Source organism: Delphinapterus leucas, chromosome X (genome assembly GCF_059928025.1).
Source record: "Delphinapterus leucas isolate spDelLeu-1000000601 "Yukka" chromosome X, BTC_Dleu_Yukka2, whole genome shotgun sequence".
Lineage (NCBI taxonomy): Eukaryota > Metazoa > Chordata > Mammalia > Artiodactyla > Monodontidae > Delphinapterus > Delphinapterus leucas.
This window is the reverse complement of record NC_143150.1, coordinates 89,828,482-89,852,396: the sequence shown is the minus strand read 5'-3', so window position 1 is coordinate 89,852,396 and position 23,915 is coordinate 89,828,482. Positions and strand designations below refer to the sequence as shown.

General features: G+C 46.5%; 1 protein-coding gene across 7 annotated transcripts; it reads right to left on the bottom strand.

Moving 5' to 3' along the window:
- Nucleotides 1-8,245: 8,245 nt before the first annotated feature.
- TFE3 (transcription factor binding to IGHM enhancer 3) lies at nt 8,246-23,558 on the bottom strand. Of its 7 annotated transcripts, none has more exons than XM_022563754.3 (10): nt 23,270-23,553; nt 20,882-20,995; nt 19,604-19,907; nt 18,695-18,940; nt 18,512-18,616; nt 16,193-16,310; nt 15,779-15,835; nt 15,526-15,601; nt 14,390-14,537; nt 13,353-13,905 (listed from the first exon to the last, which is right to left on the bottom strand). In XM_022563754.3, exons 1-10 carry the CDS (start codon nt 23,383-23,385, stop codon nt 13,462-13,464), a joined length of 1,728 nt encoding a protein of 575 aa, XP_022419462.1. In that variant the 5' UTR covers nt 23,386-23,553; the 3' UTR covers nt 13,353-13,461. The 7 variants fall into 7 exon arrangements, with proteins under 7 accessions (XP_089760700.1, XP_089760699.1, XP_022419462.1 ...); XM_089904575.1 differs by having other exon boundaries at nt 20,882-21,052; nt 23,270-23,379; XM_089904576.1 differs by having other exon boundaries at nt 19,604-19,842; nt 20,882-21,052; nt 23,270-23,379.
- Between the last annotated feature and the right edge of the window lie 357 nt (nt 23,559-23,915).

Sequence of the window (23,915 nt, the reverse complement as noted above, 5' to 3'; positions counted from 1 at the left end):
TAATTTAGCCACTCTTCTATGTTTGCCCATGTAGGTGGTTTCCAATATTTTGCAATTATAAACAATGCCAAAAAGAATAACCTTGTACCTATAGGTATTTTTTTATTATCTGAGGTGTATCGTCAGGGTAAATTCATAGAACTGGGATTGCTGCATCAAAAAGTGAATATCTGGATTTAGTTGATACTCCCAAATTCCCTCCCAAAAGGGCTGTTCCAAGTTCATTCCCACTATCGACGTGTTTGAGTGCCTGTTTCCCCACAGACTAGCCAATAGCCTGTGTTGTTGTATTTTTTAATTTTCTCCAATCTCAGAACAAAGAAATGGTATTTCATTGTAGTTTTTTTCCCCCGCTCATTTTCATCAGACCAAATGATCTGCCTGCTGTGGGAAAATGGTTTCAGCCAGGGCTCTTTTTTTTTTTTCCTTTTTCAACGTATGAACTTTATTGAGATATATTCTCTATCTGTATACCCCTCTACCTATTTCAAGGGTACAATTCAATGAGTTTTGACAAATACATACAAAGATGTAACCACCACCGCAATCAATATATGGAAAAATTCCATTACCCCCAAAAGGTTCCTTAGTGACCCATCCCAACCCTCCACTCCATCTTAGGCAACCACTGATTGGCTTTCTGTCACTGTAGATTATATGTGTTTTTGTAGGGTTTCATACAAATGGAATTAGACAACATATACTCTTTTGTGTCTGGCATCTTTCACTCAGCAAAATGCTTCTGAGATTCATCCAAGTTGTGTGTACCAGTATTTTCTCCTTTTTATTGATAAGTAGAATTCCATACTGTGGATATACCACAATTTGTTTATCCATTCTCTTGGTGTAGTTTTAATTTGTTTTTCTCTAATTATGAGTGAAATTACGCTTTTCATATAAGTTAAGGCCATTTTAATATCCTTTTTTAATCTGTGAATCGCCCACATCTTTTGCCCATTTTTTCTAGTGGCTTTTTGGACTTTTTTCCCCTTAATTTTCAAGAGTTCTTTGTATATTGGAGATATTAACACTATATTGCAATATATGTTGCATATATATTGTCCCACTTTTTCAGCTGTCTTTTGACCATGTTTATGATCCTAGGAGCTAGAAAATCGATGTATGCATGCTAACCCATGTATACACACATATCTATAAGTATTTCTGTATCTATTCATCTCTCTATATATATTTTTTAAATAAATTTATTTATGTATTTGTTTGTTTTTATTTTTGGCTGGGTTGGGTCTTCATTGCTGCGCACGGGCTTTCTCTAGTTGCTGCGAGCAGGGGCTACTCTTGGTTGCGGCACGTGGGCTTCTCATCGCGGTGGCTTCTCTTGTCGCGGAGCACAGGCTCTAGGCATGCAGACTTCAGTAGCTGTGGCACGTGGGCTCAGTAGTTGTGGCCTGCAGGCTCTAGAGCGCAGGCTCAGTAGTTGTGGCACATGGGCTTAGCTGCTCCGCAGCATGTGGGATCTTCCTGGGCCAGGGCTCGGACCCATGTCCCTTGCATTGGCAGTCAGATTCTTAACCACTGTGCCACTAGGGAAGCCCCCATCTATATATTTTGAGATAAACACAAATTCATACTGATATTCCAGTACCACGTAGTACATTCTAGCCTCCCCTTCTTGCTCATCTGTAGCCTTCCATTCCAACAGTGAGAAGCCCAGCTCCAGCCATCCACCACCCATTTACTTAATTGTTTGATCCCAGTGTATATGTATAGCAATATCAGAATTGTTAACCTGTACTCCTGTGGGAAACAACTTTACCAAAGTGGAGTTAAGTGCTTTTCTATGGTTCCCTTTGTCTTTAGCCTTGGAGTTTCCAGTCAAAGTACCATTTTCCAAGGTTACTTAGATCAGCATACCTTCTCCCCATGCTCTTCAGCAACATTATGTCATACGTTTAGAATAAAGTTAGATTATATTGTCACAGCCTCCATTCCATACTGGGATTCCCTGACCTCCTGGTTGATTTTTAAAGTTTTTCATACATTAAGATGCATTTGTGTGTGTGTGTGCTGTAAAGATCTATGGGATTTTTTATTATTATTATTTTATTTTTTAACATCTTTATTGGAGTATAATTGCTTTACAATGGTGTGTTAGTTTCTGCTTTATAACAAAGTGAATCAGTTATACATAAACATATGTTCCCATATCTCTTCCCTCTTGTGTCTCCCTCCCTCCCACCCTCCCTATCCCACCCCTCCAGGTGGTCACAAAGCACCGAGCTGATCTCCCTGTGCGATGCAGCTGCTTCCCACTAGCTATCTATTTTACGTTTGGTAGTGTATATATGTCCATGCCACTCTCTCACTTATGTCAATTGACCATATATGTGTGGGTCTATTTCTGTTTTGTTTTGTTTTTTTTGCGGTACGCGGGCCTCCCACAACAGTGGCCTCTCCCGTTGCGGAGCACAGGCTCCGGACGCGCAGGCTCAGCGGCCATGGCTCACGGGCCCAGCCGCTCCGCGGCATGTGGGACCTTCCCGGACCGGGGCACGAACCCGCGTCCCCTGCATTGGCAGGCGGACTCTCAACCACTGCGCCACCAGGGAAGCCCGTGTGGGTCTATTTCTGGAGTTTCTATTCTCCTTCATTGACATATTTGGTTGTCTCCCCCGCCCCCAGTTTTACTGAGATATAATTGACATACAACACTGTATAAGTTTAAGGTATACAGCTTAATGATTTGACTTACATACATCATGGAATGATTACCACAGGGAGTTTAGTTAACACCCACACCTCATATGGATACAAAAGAAATGATTTTTTTCCCTGTGATGAGAACACTTAAAATCTACTCTCTTTGGGACTTCCCTGGGGGCTCAGTGGTTAAGAATCTGCCTGCCAATGCAGGGGACACGCGTTCGAGCCCTGGTCCAGGAAGATCCTACATGCCGCGGAGCAACTAAGCCCGGGCACCACAACTACTGAACCTGAGCTCTAGAGCCCGCGAGCCACAACTACTGAGCCCACGTTCTACAACTCCTGAAGCCCACGTGCCTAGAGCCCGTGCTCCGCAGCAAGAGAAGCCACCGCAATGAGAAGCCCGCACACCGCAACGAAGAGTAGCCCCTGCTCGCCGCAACTAGAGAAAGTCCCTGCGCAGCAATGAAGACACAATGCAGCCAAAAATAAATAAATAAAATTAAAAAAAAGAATCTACTCTCTTAACAATTTTCAAGTATATCATACAGCAGTGTTAACTATGGTCATCATGTTGTACTTTACATCCCTAGTACTTATTTATCTTAGTACTTATTTATCTTATAACTGAAAGCTTGTGCCTTTTGACCACCTTCATCCAATTCCTCCCCCCCACTTGGCTGTCGTGATACCAATGCCACAGTATCCTAATTATTATAGCTTTACAGTAAGTCTTGACCTCAGGAAGTGCAAGTCCTCCAAATTTGTTCTTGGTTTTCAAAGTTGTTTTGGTCCTTTACATTTCCATATGAATTTTAGAATCTACTTGTCAAGTCTAGAAAGAAAGAAAGGAAGGAAGGAAGGAAGGAAAGAAGGGATGGAGGGAGGAAGGAAAGAAGGAAGGAAGGAAGAGAGAGAGAGAAAAGAAAGAAGGAAAGAAAGAAAGGAAGGAAGGAAGGAAGGAAGGAAAGGAAGGAAGGAAGAGAGGGAGAGAGAGAAAGAAAGGAAGGAGGGAAGAAAGAAAGGAAGGGAGAAAAAAGGAAAAAAACCTTGCTGGGATTGTATTGAATCTATATATCAATCTTGGGAGAATTGATGTCTTAATAATATTGAGTCTTTTGATCTGGGAACATGTGTATCTCTCCATTTATTTAGATCTTTAACTTCTCTCAGCAAAGTTTTGTACTGCTGAGACCTGTACTGTGCGTACAGGTCTTGGGCGTGTACTTTCATATTTTTGACACTATTATGAATGGTATTTTAAAATTTCAATTTTCTATGGGTCATTGCTAGTATCTAGAAATACAGTTAAATGTAGTATATTGATCTTGTATCCTGCAATCTTGCTAAAGTCACTTATTAGCTCTAGTAGCTTTTTTGTAGACTTCATACGATTTTCTACACAGATGATCATGTCATCTCCGAATAAAGACAGCTTCATTCCTTTCTTGCCAATCTTCATGCCTTTTCTTTCTTTCTTGCCTTATTGCACTGGATAGAACCTCTAGTACAACGTTGAACTGAAGGGCTGAGAGTAGACATCCTTGCTTTTTTCCTGATCTTAGGGGGAAAGGCATTCAGTCTTTCACCATTAAGTTTGATGTTATTGTAAGTTTTTTCATAAATGCTCTTCATCATGTTGAGGAGATATTACCTTTTACTTCTAGTTTTCTGAGAGTTTCTTTTTTGTTGTTTCTTTCTTTCTTTCTTTCTTTTTAAGCCAGGAATGGATGGTGGATTTTGTCAAATACTTTTTCTGCATCTTTGAGATAATCACATGTTTTTTCTTGCATGGGGTAAATTCAACTTTGTTTTGATGTATTATCTTTTGTATATACAATTGGATTAGATCTACCAAAATGATTAAAACTTTTGCACCTCTGTTTGTGAAGAATGGTTCCATATGGTTTTCTTATACAATGTTCTTTGGTTTAGTATCAGTGTAATGCTAGTATCATAGGATGAGTTGGGAGGTATCCCCTCCTCTTAAATCTTCTGGGAGAGTTTGTGTAGAACTGATATTATTTCTTCCTCAAGTATTTGGTAGAATTCCCCAAGGAAGCCATCTGGGCCTGGACTTTTCCTTGTGGGAAGATGTTTTATTACAGATTCAATTTCTTTAATAGATACAAGGTTATTCAAGTTTTCTGTTTCTTCCTGAGTAGGCGTTGGTATTTTGTGTCTTTCATGAAATTTGTTGCCAGAATTATTGTCATAAATATGCTCATAATATTCTATTATTCTCTTTTTTAAATTGTGGTAAACTATGCATAACAGAATTTACCATTTTAACCATTTTTAAGTGTACAATTCAGTAGCACCGAATACATTCACAGTGTTATGTAACCATCACCATTGTGTATTTCCAGAAGTTTTTCATCATCCCAAACAGAAACTCTGTACCTACTAAGCATGAACTTCCCATTCTCCCCCAACCCCCAACCCCTAGTAACCTCTATTCTACTTTCTGTCTCTGGGAATTTGCCTATTCTAGATACTTCATAAAAATGGAATCATACAATATATGTTCTTTTATTTCTGGCTTATTTTGCTTAGCAGAGTGTCCTCAAGGTTCACCCATGTTGCAGCATGTGTCAGAATTTCATTCATTTTTATGGCTGAATAATAATCCATTATATGTATATAACATATTTTATTTATTCATTCATCTGTTGATGGACACTTGGGTTGTTTCCACCTTTCAGCTATTGTGAATAATGCTATGAATGTTGGTGTACAAGTATTCCCTATTATCTTTTAATACATGTAGAACCTGTGATGATGTCACATTTCTCACTCCTGATACTGATCATTTGTATCTTCTCTCTTTCTATCCTGATCAATCTGGCTAGAAGTTTATCAATTTTACTGATCGTCTCAGTAATATTGGTTTCATTAGTTTTCTTTATTGTTTTTCTGTCTTCTATGTCATTGATTTCCACTCTCATCCTTATTATTTTGTTTCTTTTGCTTATTTTTCTCTTATTTTTCTTTTTCCTTAAGGTGGAAGTTGGGGTATTTGATTTTAGATCTTTCTTGTTTAGTATAAGCATTTTGGTACTATAAATTTTCCTTTAAGTATTGCTTTAGCTGCATCACATAAATTCCGATATGTTTTCATTTTTTTCAGATCATTTTATAATTTCTTCTTAAAATTCTCTTTATAATTTCCCTTTTGATTTCCTCTTTGACCCATGGGTTATTTAGAAATGTATTATTTAGTTTGCAAATATTTGGGGACTTTGTAGATCTACTTTTCTTATTAGTTTCTAATTAAAATCCATTGTGGTCAGAGAACACAGTATGACTTGAATCCTTTTAAATTTCTTAAAACTTGCTTTATGGCTCAGAATATGGTCTATCTTGGTAAATATTCTATGTACACCTGAAAAGAATGTGTATTCTGCATTTGTTGATGGAATCGTCTATAAATATCAGTCAGGTCAAATTGGTTCTGATTCAGTCTCCTACATCGTTACTGATTTTCTGACTGATTGTTCTACCATTTATTGAGAGAGGAGTGCTGAAATCTCTGACTTTATTCATGGATTTGTCTACTTCTTGCAATCCTATCAGTTTCTGCTTCATTTATTTTGAATCTCTGTTATTAGATTATTGACATAGTTGGGTTTAAATCTACCATCTTACTATTTGCTTTCTATTTGTCCTATCTGTTCTTTGTTTCCTCTTTTTTGGCCTTCTCATGGATTTATTGAGTGTTTTCTATAATACCATTTTAGCTCCTATGTTGATTTATTAGTTGTAACTCTTTGTCTTACTTTAGTAATAGTTTTAGGGTTTAACTTATTTTTAACTCATTATTTATTCATCTTTAACTTTTTTTTTTACAATATGCTGTCCAATGATAGTGTACTATTTCATGTATAGTATAAGAAACTTGTAATAGTGTATTTCCATTTCTCCCTTCCCAATATTTGTGCTATTGCTGGCCATACATTTTATTTCTTTTCTTTTTAAAATAAATTTATTTATTTTATTTATTTCATTTTTGGCTGTTTTGGGTCTTTGTTACAGTCCGCGGGCTTCTCACTGTGGTGGCTTCTCTTGCTGCAGAGCACGGGCTGTTGGCACGTGGGCTTCAGTAGTTGTGGTGCAAGGGCTTAGTTGCTCCGCGGCGTGTGGGATCTCCCTGGACCAGGGCTCGAACCCATGTCCCCTGCATTGGCAGGCAGATTCTTACCACTGTGCCACCAGGGAAGCACCCCTTTACATTTGGCACTCAAGACAAGTGCCTCACCTGCTTGTCCCTAATCCTAGCTCTGGTTAAGTCCTGCTTTTAATTTTTCTGGCCTTAAAATTCTTGCCTTTAGGGAATTCCCTGGCAGTCCAGTGGTTAGGACTCTGTGCTTTCACTGCTGAGGGCACGGGTTCAATCCTCGGTTGGGGAACTAAGATCCCACAAGCTGTACAGCACAGCCAAAAATAAATAAACTAATTAATTTTTAAAAATCCTTGCCTTTAATGGGAGCTTTTAGTCCATTTACATTTTATGGAATTATTGATATGGTCAGATTAAGCTCTATCTGGTTATAATATGTTTTCTATTTGTTCCTTCTGGTTTCTGATCCTCTGTTCCTCCTTTCCCATCTTCTTTTGAGTTAACCAAATATATTTTAATATTCCATTGTTATTCTTCTATTGGCTTTTCATCTGTACCTGTTTTCATTATTTTCTTTAGCAGTTGCCCTGGTGATTACAAAATGCATCCTTAATTTATCCCAGTTGACTCAAAGTTAATATTTTAACATCTCATATGAGATGGAAAAACCTTGCAAAAGTATAGTTTCATTTCCCAAATCCTGTCCTTTGTGTTATGGTTATGTATGCTATAGCTATACACATTTTATGTTACAATTCAGCTTGATCCATTTGAAGCATGTTTTTAGGATATTTTGGAGAAGATCTACAGTAACCCTTACTCTAGGGCTGAAGTAACCTACTCTTAAGGCATGGTCTTTCTGGAGTGTCTGTTTCTCAGTGGGGTATTGGGTGAAGATTCTGCACTCAGGCTGGTCAAAATCCCTGTGTCTCCCAGAATTGTGCAAGCATCGATTCAGTTCACATTAGCCCAGAACTGATCTCTGCTTGGCCTCGCAGTGTCTCATTCTAAGCCTGCACAGCCTAGTATTTGGCCAAAGACCTAAAGCAATGCCTTTGGTGACTTCTGGAAGTCTGCCTCTACAAAGCTCTTTTTTCTCCAATACCATGCCTGCTAGACCGAAGTCCCGAAATCTGATCTCTCCCACCCGGCTCAGCTATATTGCTATTCCCTTCCTAGGCTCCACTTCCCTCCAAGGGGCTCCTGAAACTGACCCAGGCAGAAAGAAAGTACAGTCTAGGCTTACTGTGTGCTCACCTTAAAGTTTTGCCCACTAACTTTATTTTATTTTTATTTTAACATTTTTATTGGAGTATAATTGCTTTACAATGGTGTTAGTTTCTGCTTTACAGCAAAGTGAATCATATATATATATATACACACACACATATATATATATATATATATACATACATACATACATATATCCTCATATCTCCTCCCTCTTGGTCTCCCTCCCACCCTCCATACCCCACCCCTCTAGGTGGTTACAAAGCACCGAGCTGATCTCCCTGTGCTATGCGGCTGCTTCCCACTAGCTACCGGTTTTACATTTGGTAGTGCATACATGTCCATGCCACTCTCTCACTTTGTCACAGCTTACCCTTCCCCCTCCCCATATCCTCAAGTCCATGCTCTAGTAGGTCTGTGTCTTTATTCCCATCTTACCCCTAGGTTCTTCATGACATTTTTTTTCTTAAATTCCATATATATATGTTAGCATACGGTATTTGTCTTTCTCTTTCTGACTTATTTCACTCTGTATGACAGACTCTAGGTCCATCCACCTCACTACAAATAACTCAATTTCGTTTCTTTTTAATGGCTGAGTAATATTCCATTGTATATATGTGCCACATCTTCTTTATCCATTCATCTGTCGATGGGCACTTAGGTTGCCTCCATGCCCTGCCTATTGTAAACAGAGCTGCAATGAACATTGTGGTACATGACTCTTTTTGAATTATGGTTTTCTCAGGGTATATGCCCAGTAGTGGGATAGCTGGGTCATATGGTAGTTCTATTTGTAGTTTTCTAAGGAACCTCCATACTGTTCTCCATAGTGGCTGTATCAATTTATACTCCCACCAACAGTGCAAGAGGGTTCCCTTTTCTCCACACCCCCTCCAGCATTTATTGTTTCTAGATTTTTTGATGATGGCCATTCTGACTTGTGTGAGGTGATACCTCACTGTAGTTTTGATTTGCATTCCTCTAATGATTAGTGATGTTGAGCATCCTTTCATGTGTTTGTTGGCCATCTGTACATCTTCTTTGGAGAAATGTCTATTTAGGTCTTCTGCCCATTTTTGGATTGGGTTGTTTGTTTTTTGGATATCGAGCTGCATGAGCTGCTTGTAAATTTTGGAGATTAATCCTTTGTCAGTTGCTTCATTTGCAAATATTTTCTCCCATTCTGAGGGTTGTCTTTTGGTCTTGTTTATGGTTTCCTTTGCTGTGCAAAAGCTTTTAAGTTTCATTAGGTCCCATTTGTTTATTTTTGGTTTTATTCCCATTTCTCTAGGAGGTGGGTCAAAAAGGATCTTGCTGTGATTTATGTCATAGAGTGTTCTGCATATGTTTTCCTCTAAAAGGTTTATAGTGTCTGGCCTTACACTTAGGTCTTTAATCCATTTTGAGTTTATTTTTGTGTATGGTGTTAGGGAGTGTTCTAATTTCATTCTTTCACATGTAGCTGTCCACTTTTCCCAGCACCACTTATTGAAGAGGCTGTCTTTTCTCCGTTGTATATTCTCGCCCCCTTTATCAAAAATAAGGTGATCATATGTGCGTGGGTTTCTCTCTTCTGCCCACTAATTTTAACATTTAGCGTTTAGCTGTGGATCCACTCCCCAGTAAGTATTACTGTGGTATTCTAATGGTAATTTTCTATTTATCTCATTCCTTCTATATTTATTATTTGGAATTCTAATGCAAGCAAGAGTTGTCCCATCTCCAGCATTTATTTACTTACCCAATTATATCACTGATATATATAAGCATGGAATCATGGATATTTAGTTTTTGGACTACAATACAGCACTATCATTTTTTTGTTGCTCAAATTGCTCCATATTTGGTTATTGGGAGTTCTTTCAGGTTGGCTCCTGCATCTTTATGACACACTCCCATCTTTTTTTGTTTAGATTCTTCCTTACTTTCTGGTACCACACAGTGCTCCAGGCTCATCATGTGTTTCCCTTCCCCGGCCTTAAAATCAGCCATTTCTCCAAGGATCCCTGGTTCCTTTCATTGGAGAATGGCATTTAGAAACCAAGATGTAGGTACTAGATGTGCTTGTTGCTTCTGGAATAGCACAATGTCCTGGCCTTCTCAATGGGCAGACAGAAACTGTCCGAGGAGACCAAGAAGATATGACAGCTCAACCCAATGTGGGAGGGAGCTTCTAAGATGTCCCCCCCAGTGGTCCTACTGCTATTCATGATCTTGTGTAATCCTCTCCCGTGAGTAACTTGCTTATAACCAACAGAATGCCTCAATGGTGAGGGTATGTCACTTCCATGATTAGATTACAAGAGATAGTAACTTCTGTTTTGCTAGCAGACTCTTCTATTGCTGACTTTGATGAAGCAAAGTACATATGCTGTGAGCTGCCTCATGGAAGGAAAGGCACACATGGTAATGACTGAGTGCACCTCCAGCTGACAGCCAGCAAGGAACTGAGGCCCTCTGTTTAACAGGCTGCAGAGAACTGAGAACTGCCCCAAACAGTTGCATGTGAGTGCAAGTATGGAGCAGATTCTTCCCCAGTCTGGCTTTCAGATGAGTCCTCAGTCCTGTCCACACCTCCCCTGATTGTACCTTCTTGAGAGCCACTGGAGTAGAGGAGCCAGCTAAGCCAGCCTGGCTGCCTGACCTGCAAAAATTGGGAGATAATGAATGCATGATTTTTTAGCCACTAAGATTGTGGTAATTCGTTACACAGAAAGAGATAACAAACAGAGTATCCTTATTTGGATCCTAGAACAGAAAAAAAGACATTCATGGAAACACCAGTGAAATCCAAATAAAGTCTGGAGTTCCTAGTACTGTGCCGATGTGATTTTCTTAGCCTTAATAAATGTGCCATGGTTATTCAAACTGTTAACGTTAGGGGGAGCTGGATAACAGGTATGAGAACTCTCTACTGTCTTTGCCACACTTCTGTAAATCTAAAATTATTTCAGAATACAAAGTTAAAAAAAAACACTTCTGGGTATTACATGTTATCTTTGTAAAATAAAGAGAATATATCCAATTTGAGGAGAAAAAAAATAAAGCTATCAGGGAGCCACCAGTCTGGTGGTAGAGGTTCAGCAACCAGGCCCTAGGGCTCACAGTATGTTAGGCTAGAAAGGGGCAGGCAGCAAGTGTGGTGGTCACAGCCTGATGGGGGTGACACAGGACCAGGCCTGATACCTGTCCTGGGAGTCAGTTCAGTTGAGAAATTCCGGGAATATTTTTTCCCCAGCCTAAGATACTTGTGTCTGTTCACTTCCATTTAAATTCCCCACAAATGTCAACACCTGTTCCAAAACCGAGTTGTTTGCTTGTTCCTCTACCTTTACGGTTTTTGTCTTTGCCATTTCCACCATCTGGAATACCTCTACTGTCTGCCAGGAGATATCCTCATATACTTCCTTATCAGCTTCAAAAGTGAACTTGCGGGCTTCCCTGGTGGCGCAGTGGTTGAGAGTCCGCCTGCGGATGCAGGGGACACGGGTTCGTGCCCCGGTCCGGGAAGATCCCACATGCCGCGGAGCGGCTAGGCCCGTGAGCCATGGCCGTTGAGCCTGCGCGTCTGGAGCCTGTGCTCCGCAACGGGAGAGGCCACAACAGTGAGAGGCCCGCATACCGAAAAAAAAAAAAAAAAAAGTGAACTTGCACGAAAACCTTCATTGGCCCCTCTGTCCTCAATGACATTGTTCAAACCAGAGCCCTCACTTACCTAACTTTACCATTTAGCGCTTCATCCATTTACCAGCTGTATATCGTCAGATAGTTACTTAAACCCTGTTCTATTCGTGTTTCTTCAAACGTGAAATAGGAGTAAGAATCAGTACTTTCTTGATGAATATTCCTTAGAATAATAAATTGGGTAAAACAGTTAGGAGGCTGCCTAGCAGATAGTCAAGGACTGATTGCTTTTGTTTGTACACTGTTTTCTCCAGCCCCTCTATCTAAATCCTTGTACCCATCCCACTCAAATCTGTTTCTTCCAAGAACCTCATGAGCCATGCTCATTGCACAGACAAAAAGCAAGGACAGGAGACTCTTTGCCAAAGTTAAAAGCGCATCAAACACGCCTAGCATTTATTATCTTAATCACAAACCTACAGACCCCTCAGTACACCCTCCTCGGGGCTCGGCCCCAACAATCCAAAGCTGACAACCTTGGGTGTATGGGGTAGGAGGGATGGGGATGGGCAGGGAGTGTCTCTTGATAACTCTGAAATGGGGAAGATTTCTCCAAATGGAGAACTAGGTGGAGGCCAGAGGTTGGGGGTGACCTAGCTTCTGAGTAGGGGGTCAGTAAAAAAATCTGATAAAGAGGGTGTATATATGTTTTTGCAATCCTCCCCCTAAGCCTCTGCCTTGGTGAGACAGGCTTCTACTTGTTCCTGGGCTGGGGAACTCCCTGGAAAGGCCCCTTCCTTTATCTTGTTCCTCTACATGTTGAAAAAGAGTACTGGGGTGCTGGTTCTGGGAACATGGACCCAGTAACCCCTTATCTCCATCACCTCCCCAATCTACCCTTCAAGGAAGGAGGTAAAACTCTGCCCAAGTGTGGGGGTCTAACTCTCACTCACTCCTGATCTAGGTCTGGAATGTCAACCCACAAGATTTCAAGATCTGCCCCCTTCTTCAAGGGCCAGGTCGGCTTAGAGCTCTCCTAGGTTAAGTCACAATGGTCCCAGGTTAAGGCGGGGGAGCTTAAGTACCACTCCTCCCTGCAGTGTGGAATGATTGGATGGGATGTTGCTAAGAGACGAGGGCTGTGATCTCCACAGAGTTGCCTGATCTTACTGACTCCTCCACTGAAATACCTGCGCCGGGCTGTTCCTATAGGGAAAGGGCGGGGCCTGACTCCTCCATTGCTAGAAGGCCAGGACTGAGTTCCCAGGTAAAGGGGTTGGCTCTCATCCTCAGTTCTGTTCCTTGCCTGCGCAGGGCAGGGTTCATGGGGAAGGGGCAGCGCTTAAACCCCCAGGGTGGGACCTCCATTTTGACTCCTCTTCCTTGCCAGGATAGACTAGACTGTTGGTTCCAAGAGAGGGAATGGAGCAGTATCCTGACACTCTTTACCCCAGGAAACATGGCTAGGACAGTCCCTAGGGGCCAGGGGCTTACCTCATCCTGTCTCCTTCCCTCACCTGGGCAAGGGCAGGTCCCACGGGGCAGAGGTGAGGCTGCGTTCTGCAAGAGACAGGCCCTGATGCCCCTACCTTCTCCATGTCTGAAATACCTGCATTGGCCTGTCCTGTGGGGAAGGGGTGGGGCCTCATCTGACTCCTCCTCCTTGCCTGGTTATAGGGGTGGGGCCTCATCAGTCTCCTCTTCTCCCAGTACACCTGGGCAGGGCAATCTCATGAAAAGGTGGGGGAAAAGGCGGGGCCTCATCCTGACATGTCCTCCTTTCCTGGGTGGGGAAGTCCCAGGGGAGGGGTGAGGCCTGATCAGGACTCCTCCTCCATGCTGAAGCTGCTGCGGCGACTGCTGGCCTTGGAGACTGCAGGGGATACTGAAGAAAGCAGGGGATCGGAGGCAGCCCGCAGTGGGGACAGGGCGCCCCCTGACAGTCCCCCCACCACCCCCTCCTCCTCCTCCATCAGAATGTCCTCCAGCCCCAGGTGGAAGGGGTCCCCCAGATCCCCCAGGTGGTCGCTGGGAAAGTGCAGGTCCAGAAGGGCATCTGAGGGTGGCGCTGGGGGCTGCTGATGGGGAGTACTCTGGGCAGGTCCCCCCGCTGCATGAAATGTTGCTGTGCCTGGCCTGCCCTCCTCTTCAACATCCAGCTGCTCTGGCTTGAGACTGTCAGAGGCTGAAGTTGTGGCCAGTGAGAGCAGCCCTGGGGTGGGAGGCACTGGCAGACCATGGATCTGGGCCTGCAGTTCTAGCTCCTGCAAAACGTAGGGGGGTGGGTGGTGGGGGTGGGATAAGATGGAGTTCAGAGTCCCTCAGAGGCAGAGGATATAACAGTTAAAAGTGTAGGCTGCGTGGGTTCGAATTCAGCCTCTGCCATTCACTAGTTGCGTAACTTCAGGCAAGTTGCTTACCGTCTCTGAGCCTCAGAGTCCCAACCTAGAAAGTGGGTATAATAATGGTCCCTGTCTCACAGGATTGTTGTGAGGATTAACTTAGTAAACGGAGATAAGGCTCTTGTCATAGTGCATGGCACAAGATAAAACACTGTGTCCGTTAACCAATATTCATTATTATTCTTGCTAACGTTATGATTACTACTTAACATCATCATCATCATGTGAGTCAGGAAGCCTGGGGATCCCCCAAATATGCCAGAAGGAGAAATCCTAGCCTGTTCTCCCTCTGCCTCTGCCTCCAGGAAGCCCCCCTCACCCCTGCCACCGCCTTCTCCTTCCAGACCTGAATTCGGAGCTGCAGGCTGCGGTTGGCTTGCTCCAGGGATCGCTGCCGGCTCTCCAGGTCTTTGGAGCGCTGTTGCTCCTTCTGCAACTTGCGGATGTAATCCACAGAGGCTTTCAGGATAGTGCCCTTGTTCCAGCGCATCTCCCTGTGGGGCCCAAGGGGGAGGAAAGAAGGGAATGCTGCACATGGAGTCTCTCGGGAGCTGAAGGGGGCGATTGCACCAGGTAGATGGAGCACCCCGCCACATGCCTACAACTTGAGGCAGAGGGACATCAAGGGTACAGAATGCTCGGATGAAAACCACCTGCCTGGAACCTTCCAGTGATGCCCCATCACACCCCGAACCCAGAAAGCCCTCTCTGACCTGATCCCATACTGCTCCTCTTACCCATGCCCATCTGATTCATCTCACTGCAGCCACACTGGCTTCTCAATGCTCCTAGAACATGGAAAATCATTCCCACCTCAGGGCCTCCATCCCAGCTCTGCCCTCCACCTTGAACACTCTTCTCTCAGACACCCAGATGGTTCCTGCCTCACCTCTTTAGGCTCTTTATTCAAGTATTTCCTCATCAGTTGAGGCCTGCCCTGTCCCCACCCTCCTCACCCCAAACTGTGACCCTCCCCAATATCCCATCTTCCCTCCGTTCTTGATTCCTCTCCACAACACTCATCATAACCACCGGAGTTTACATATTTATCTTCTTTGCTGTCTGTCTGCCCCCACTAAAACATCAGTTCCATGAGGTCAGGGATTTTTGTGCATTTTGTTCCCTCTGGTATCCTCAGGGCCTAGCATGGTACCTGGCACAAAGCAGAAGCAGCTCAATACATTTTTTGAGTAAATAAAGGAGGTACTAAATAAGCGGAAAACTGTCTATGTCGTACAGGGGGGCAGATGACGTGGACCATAATGTCATGGACCATAATGTCATGCACCTAAAATTTTAGATGGGAACACGGTGAGGGGCTGCCACCCTGCTCAGGGTGAGGAAAGCTGGGTGAGAAAGGGGCAAAGGAGCAGGACTGCCTGGGTGGTTCCCACTTAGGGCGGGCCCACCCGGGAATGTCTTTCAGGGAGTGGGGCCCCCACCCCACCTTCCACCGGCCTGGGGCTCCTGGCCCAGACTCACGGGTCACTGGACTTGGGGATGAGGGTGCCCAACTCCTTGATCCTGTCGTTAATGTTGAATCGCCTGCGACGTTCAACTTTGAAGGCGAGGGAGAGAAAGAGAAAGTGGGAAAGAGTCGTCAATAGGCTGAGAAGCGAAGAGGAGAAACTGGGGAATTGGGAGGCTGCTGCAGGGAGAGGCCCCCAAGGAAGGCCGGGCGCAGAGTGAGGCTGGGCTGCACAGCACGTGGGCAGGAGCACGCGCTCTCACTCACTCAGGTTGTGATTGTCTTTCTTCTGCCGTTCCTTCAAAAGGGCCTTGGCCTCTGTCTCTGGAAGAGAGTGCAGGAGGTGGTCAGGGCCTCTGGGCCTGGGAAAGATGACAGACGACGGTGGGCAGCATGTGCAGCCACTGGGGTAGGCTTTGGTGGGCGCAGGCAAGGGAAGTGCCACCATTTTTACAATTTTTAAAGAAGCCATGGTGACAGGCCACTTGTTAAACCCAAGAGGAGAGGGAGTGGAGTGAAAGCAGGACCACGGGCCATATGGACAAAGATGGCAAACAGCCCCCATTTCTGTCTGTTTAAACCCTCTTCCCTTAGAATCAGGCCTGACCTCCAGACCTGGTAGATATGGGGCTCACCCTGGGGTATATGATAATTGCACGGGGCCAAGACCCTAGTCCTTACCAGAGATCTCCCGTTTGATATTCGGCAGCTCAGCTGGACAGGAGTTGCTGACAGTGATGGCTGGCGTGGCCACGCCCTGACTACTGTACACATCAAGCAGATTCCCTGACACAGGCAGCTGCAGGCAGGGAGAGCAGAAAAATGATGGTTGGAAACAGACCCCAGGCTCGGCCCCTTCTTCGACCAGGTTCCTGACCCTCCACACACCCCAAAGATGGGCCCCCTCATGCAAGGATTGGCTGGCCCAGCATGGAAACCCTTCCTTCTCCTTCAAGGGAATTTCACACAGCCACTCAACAGGGAAGACAGGGTCAAGGGGACCTACCCTGCTTTGCTGGGGGACTAGAGCCTGCCTGGCCTGCTCATCATGTCCCCACAGCCCCTCGAATCCCCCAGTGACTTCTGAAGCCCTTCTCCCAAACCCCGGCACTGGCTCTGAGAAGTGCCAGAAAACCACCCTTCTCAGGTCTTTGTCAGCTCCAATGCAACATTTCAGCCCCTCCTAGAGCTACATTCCAACTCAGCATTCTTGGAACACTCCAACCCAGTCTTCTCAGACCTTGGGAAATTGTCATGGCAACATTCCACCCAAAATCTGGCCTTTCGGAGAGTTCCAGCCCAATCTCCAGTCTTTTGCTGTGACTGCGTTGCATATAGTCTCCGGCTGCCATGCACCGAAGTTCTGATCTGGCACCCTCTTGCATATTCTGATCTCTCAGGATTTCTCGTCCAACTACTCAACAAGCACTGTTTTTATGTCAGCCTAGTTTTTTTTTTTTTCTCTTTCACACTCTCCTGGATACACCCTAGGGCAATGAACTAATCCATAAGTAATCAGTCCCACCTCTTGATGAGTTTTCATCTCCTGAAACCCCCACTAGACTGCTGGATCCATCCAATCTCTAGCTGTGCCCAAATCAATGAAAAATCCTGATAAATTGGTACCATTTTTACATGTGCTTCTATCCTCTTGATAAGTTGGAAAGAAGTAAAGCTATAGGCACTTGGTATGTCCCAAAATGAGTTATGAGACTCTTGGAATGTTCAGAACCAGAATGTTAAAATTCATTGGTGCATCTCCTGCTCTAGAAAGTTTTATCAAGTCTTTACAAGGACCCAGCCTCTCGGCACAGTTCACTTTAAGAGATGTGGTATGTTCTAGTCACTTCAAGGTCCAACCACATCAAATCTGGACACCTTTGGCATATTATGTTCCAATCACTTCATGGTCTGCGTGTGTCTTCATGACCTGAATGTCCTGGTACATTCAAAACGCTACAAGATAATCTGTATAACAGAGAGCTTCTCTGTTAATTTTGGCCTATGTTGTTAGAATTAAGATTATACCTTGCATGTTTAGAATAAGTTTCTGTCCATCTCTGCACTAAAAAATTTAGAGAGTTACAAGCTCGAAAGTGCTATAGAGAAACATCACTTAGGGGAGGAAGGTGGAAGTGTATTTATGTTGGAGTGTAAGCATGTGTGGAAGCCTCGCAGCACCAGGACTTGGCCCTGTTCTTAGAGCATCCTCTATCCATTCTCTACCTGTCCTGCTTCAAGAGTTCCAGCTGGCCTGCTGTGAAGCCAAGAGCTACTTTGGAGTGCTGGCTGCAGGATTAAGCCAATTCTTACGCAACTGACTCAGTTCTTAATGGCCATTTCTTCTAAAAAGTTTCTTTTGTGTGTTGGGGAGGGTGTGGGTCTTGGGATAGGGGTGAATTTGAGGTTTAAAGTTTAAACTAGAAATAAGATGGTGTGGTCTGCTTGCTCTCTGTTTAGATAGGCTTTAAGACCAATTGGATTTACATGGAGGCCAGGCCAGAGAATGGTAATCGATGACTTGTGTGCAGACAAGCATTTATCCAGGTTGCATTGTCCAAATTGGTTTTTAAAGCTCCAGGTTACGTTCTTACACAAAGAAAAACATTCAGTAAACATGAGACAAGTTTAGGAAAACTTAATAAAAAGAAACCTGTCTTATACTCAAAACAAACAAACAAACAAAATGCTACAAGAGTCCCACCTCTTGGTCCCTCCCACAGTGAAGCTTCAGTGCTTCGGTATGCCTTAATAGCTCCATGAAGTCCCCACCGTGTAGATATCAAAATCTACAAGGTTCACCTCTCCATGCAGTGCAACATGGCCCCAGGGCACTGGTGTGCCCCATTCTCAACATACAGCCTCTATCTCTATCTCAGTACAATCCAAGGTGACAGTCTCTTGTGTACACAGCTAGCCTGCCCAGGTGTATATAAGATATCCCTCAGAGATAGACGGATGCACTAATTTTTAGACCAACCTCCCATCTCAGGGCCTCACCGTGCTGGGGAGCTGCAGCCCCGTGGTGCCTCCAGGCAGATAGCTGAGCATCTCATCGTTGTAACTGGACTCCAGGCTGATGATCTCATCGATGACATCATCAATCTGGGAGAAGAAATATGGAAGAGCCTTAGAAGAAGCTGGGGCAGGGGTAGCATGGGAGGGTCGTCTGCAGCCACTCACCTCCTTCTCTGAGCTAGACCCGATGGTAAGCAGTGCCATGGGGCTGTTGGGAGCACTGCCAGTGGGGCCAGTAGCATGGGCAGCCTCAGGGGCGGGAAGTGGCTGGGCACTAGCAGCCCCCGGTGGTGGGGTGAGGGCCTGGGACGCCAGCTTGGGCCCAAGTGTGGTGGACAGGTACTGCTTCACCTGCTGCCGGCGCGCCTGCTGCAGGTGGTAGCGCGTCGGGTTCTCCAGATGGGTCTGTACCTGTGGAATGTGGGGGAGACAGGATGGGAGGGAACAAGGTAGAACAGGGCTCAGAGGGGTGACTCTGAGCCCCAGCTTGCCCCTCAGAAGTCATCTGTTCCTAGGCTCAAGATGGCAAACGAGGCCCAGAATCTGAGAACCCTCTCCCACGCCCAAATACTGATTAAAGTCTCCCCTAGGACCCAAACTCCCTTTCTCAGAGATCCTTCACAGCCCTCAAGATGTACCCATGGGTGGCAGAATCCTTCACAGTTTCTGGAGCACCCTGTCACAGTCCCCAAGAGGCCCCCCGCAAAGCTGGTGACACCACCTAACAGACATGGGAACTATACATGGCTTCCCAAGACACTCCAATGGCCAAAGAATTCCTAATGCATAACCATATGTGAAGTGCTTCCTACAAAGCCACTTCACAGACTCCAGGGCCCACTCAGGGCACTCATGAGCCTCCATGATCCACCAAGACATCCTATGGCCCGCAAGAACCCCTCACAACTCCACAAGAACGCCTTGGAAACCCTAAACACAATGGGATACTAGCACAGCCCCCTTTTAACAGTACCTGAGACCTTCCTTAGAGCCCCTAGGACCTCGTCCCAAAGCCACCAGGACCAATCCTCAGTCACCAGGAGCCCCTCCCAGGGCCTCTGGATGTCACCTTACCTTGAGCACCTCCCTGGGCACCTGAGCAGGGGGAGGACGACCCAATGTGTGGCCCCCAGCAGAGACGCCGACCACAGAGATGGCAGGAGAGGCAGGTGCAGGACTAGGGAAGGGAGAGGCTGCAGCCTGTTCCCGACGCTCACGCCTCTCCTGCTCCTGGGCCTGGGCCCGCATTAGCTGCTGCCGCAGCAAGACCCGCGATGACGAAGATGACGACATGGCAGGGGTCCTGGAGCCCCCTGCAGAAGGTGATGCAGAGAGTGTAGCTGGGGTGGCTGGGGTGGCCTGCAGTGATATTGGGAGGCTGTGGAATGGGAAATACGGGGCCACAGGTAAGCTAAAAGTCTCGGCCCAAGCCTAAGGAGTCACCGTGCTATGAAGCAGACATAGGAACCTGGCCTGTTCTCTGCCTTCAGAAGCCACAATGTGGAGGGGAGATAAAGGAACCAGACCTGGTCACAACCCTCAGGGGTCACAGTCTGGTGGGGGAACTTTAGCCTGCAGTCCTTATGGTGAAGCCTGGATTTGGGCCTGTTCATATATCAAGCGGAGATACCATTGTTCAGCTCTGCGAGCTATTTACAGGAGAGCAGAAGGAAACAGAATTGAGGTTGTGGGAGTAGATACGGACACGGAGGGCTCATTAAGCTCAATTTGGGGCTGGAGATGCTCCCTGAGCTCCTGGGGGTGGGCATCAGGCTATATGGGCAACCGCAGGCCCTTCTTCCTCCCCTGCCTGGGCCTCTGGTCCCAGGAGCTAGTCAGTCTTGAAAATCTCAGAGATTTCACAATCCTCCCTTCCTGCCCCTCTTCCAGGTCCCCTCCCCTCTCTTAGAGCCCAGGCCCATGACTCAGCACATTTAGACTTTCAAGCTTGGGGGAAAGAAGAGACCAGCAGGGGTTCTTCAAGGGCTGGGAGTGGGTGAATTTGTTGAGTTGGGGGGAGGGTGACCAGGGGTTATGGGAACGGCTCCGCCTACTTGGGGGCTGGGCCTGAGCAGGCCACGCCCTGTGTCTGGGAACTCCAGGCACGCTGCAATTTTTATCTATGAATGGATGTGCAGGTGGGGGAGGAAGCAGGGGAGATTTTGTCCGAGATACTAGAATCCTAGCTTGGCCTCCTGCTTTCCACATGCTCTTTCTGGCTCTTAATTTTACTATCTGAAAAATTCAGGCTGGTGAGAGAATGGGTTGGGCTGGCACTGAGGGCCTCTGCCCATCAAGAGGGGATGGAGGGGCCTGAGGAACTGGGAGGGGAGTCAGAGAGAGGAGACATACCTTGAGCGTAGCGATAGGGGCTGGCTTTTGAGCTCGTAGAAGCTGTCAGGATCAAGGACGTTTTCTAATTCGATGTCAGCAACAATCCCGGATTCCGGAAGCAAAGAGTTCAGGCTGAGGGTGGGGGGAAGGCAGGGTGATGGTCAGTGATTGTATGGAGACGTCATTCCCCTGAGAGAGACAGAGACAGAGACAGAAGAGAAAAGAAGAGGAGAGAAGCATACGCCAGGAGAGAGGAGAATAGAGCGTATCCCTCACATTCAGCCACTTTGCTGAAACCGCCACCATGAATCCCCACGTCTTCTCCCCTCTCCACTCTCTTTTGCTCCGTGTTACCCATAGTTCCTTAAGATTAAAAATAATAAGCTTGAACCCCAGATCCTCGATCTAACAATCACCTGGGTGTACAACCTGGGTTTCAGGAGACTAGAAACGAAGAATTGAGGAATGACAATTCACTTTGTGGGATTCCTGACTTTGCATTCAGAGTTTTCCCAGCCCCCACACCCCCCATTGTTTTCCTGGCTGCTGAATGCGAGACCACGTAGGTCCACAGGCATACTGCACGGTAGGGGCTTCCCTCCGCAGAGCAGTCCATTGTAACACAAACTGAATGCATCACAAAGAGAACTGGGGTAGCTGATTCACTTTACTGAAGGATCCACTACTTCCCAAAAGAGCTCCCGGCCACCAACCCTGCCCCAGCCAGAGTTTGTGGGATGTGAACACGCATCCAAAAACAAGATGGAAATAACAAAGGCTCCCCTCAGTCCAACAATCTGGATTGACAAGAGGGAGAATTTGGGTGGATGATCTGCTTTATAGGAACATTCTTTTCTTGGTCAGAGGAGCTTACCCAGCACTCTCGTTTTTTCGATACATCAAAACACAAACACACCTCCAATACCAACACCCACTGACACACAAACTAAGAAGCCATGTACACCAGTCCCTTTCAACTATCGCCACTACTGTGATGATCTAGGTTGCTATAAAGGTATCAGGAGATGGTAAATTCATATATTGAAAGGCTCCTGCTCAACCCTCCATGCTGGCTGCAAGACCCTAGTGTGTAGGGGACATTAACATGCAGGCAGATAGATATGCATCCTTGAATTTAGTCAAAGATTTAGAATCCTGAGATTGTCGTTGAATTGCCCCTCCCCAAGAATCTGTCTTCCTCCCTTTCCTCACTCACAGACGGGGCCCTAAAACCACCCCAGGAAGTCGGGAAGAGGAAGCTGGGGAGCCGCTGAGCTCAGCACAATCCCAGGCAGAAAGTAGGCGAAGCCCCCTCCCATGCTCACACTTCCATTGCACAGAAGTTGGAAGAGGTGGGCACTGGAATGAGCAGGGTATGGACAGAGAAGGCTGGGGCTTCCAGGCCCACTGATGGAAGTGAGGCTAAGAGGTCAGAGAGGACCCACCCAGGCAGGGATGGTGCAATTGGTGCTCATTCCAGCTCTAGGGTCAGATTCAAGATTGCCCCCAGGGCCTGAGAGACAGACTGGGAAGGTGAGATAAAAAAAAAAAAAAAACCTCTGTGTCTGTGTGTGTGTAGGGGGTGAAAAGAGCTGGCTGAGAGGCTAGGGCAGGTGGCAACAAGAACAAGACCCTCCTCTGGGTTCCCAAATAAGGTCTGAGGCCTTCTCTGGGCTAAGAGGTAGCACCATCTCCATTGCCTGTCTGTCTGACTGTTTCCCATTCAAGCCCCTATGGGGTGTGGGAAGAGGGCTTTTCCACTACCCAGCTGGATGGGTGGGCAGGCGAAGGGATTATTCTGATCAAGTCTTGATGAATGTTGCTTTTCTTGTTCACTCACACACACTCACAAGGCTGGTCCCACGCAGTATATCCAAGATACCCCCAAATCCCTCCAGAGTCATTTTATCCCCAAACACAGCCTCCAGCAACCAGCCACTGGGAGTCACCAAGCTCCCAAGACAGCACCTCTATCTCCCAGGACGCCTTCTCTGAGGGAAAAAGTCCCTTAAAAATCAGTGCCCCACCTACAGAGTGCCCCCTCAAATTCATTCCCCTCATATCTGACTCAAAGACCCCAAATTCAGCCTCTAGTCAGAGTCTCAGTCCCTGAAGTTCAGCTACCCTAGACTAGTTTTTGGACACAACAGAATCAGCCCCTCGAGACCGAGTCAAGGGCCCCCGCCAAATCTGAACTAGGCCTCCCTTACTGCACTTCCACGACTCCTTTAAGCCTCAGTCCAAGCAAGCCACCGCCAGATTCCTTAGGTGCCCCCCCAAGTCAGGCGCTCAGACGTCCTCCAAGACTAGGCCGGGGCCTCCAATCACAGTCCTGGGCCCCCGCTCTCCCCAGATAAGGCCCCCGGGAATCCCAGTTAGCACTACCGGTCCCAGGCGGTCCCGCACCTGAGCAGCTGGGCCGAGTCGGCCGGCCTGCGCTCCTCCAACAGCACGAACACGGCTCGAGGGCCCTCCGCGCTGGCCTCTACGCCGTCCCGAGCTGGCTCGGCCGCATGAGACATGACGCCCGGCCCCGGGCGAGCCCTGCCAGGCCGGTCGGGCCTCGGCCCGGTCCCCCTAACAAAATAAGAGTCCCCCTCCCCCGCTCGCCACCGCCTCCTCCGCTAAGCCATGGAGCGAGCTCTGCGCGGGCGGGCGGCGTCGGGGAGATGGGATGGGCTGTGAGTCATCCCCCGCCCAGAACGGACCAAACCGCCCCCCCAACCTAACCCCGGACGACCGCCCTCCTCCCCCTCGTCCTCTTCCCCCTCCTCCCTGGGCTGGGGAAACTCCACAGGAAGTGACCGCACTGAGGATAGACAGCTCGCTGGGCCACGCCCTCTGGGTGAGGCGGCCAATCGTTGAGGGGTGGCTCAAGGGCCCGCCCTAAGCTACGCCTCCGAAGCCGAGAGAGAACTAGATTCCGCAGGCCCTTATTCCGAGAAGGGGGCACCGAGGCCACGCCCTCAGAGACAGAGGCAAATCAATGAGAGGTAATTAGATTGAACCACGCCTCCTCTTCTCAAATTATCCCTCCGCAAGATATTAAACC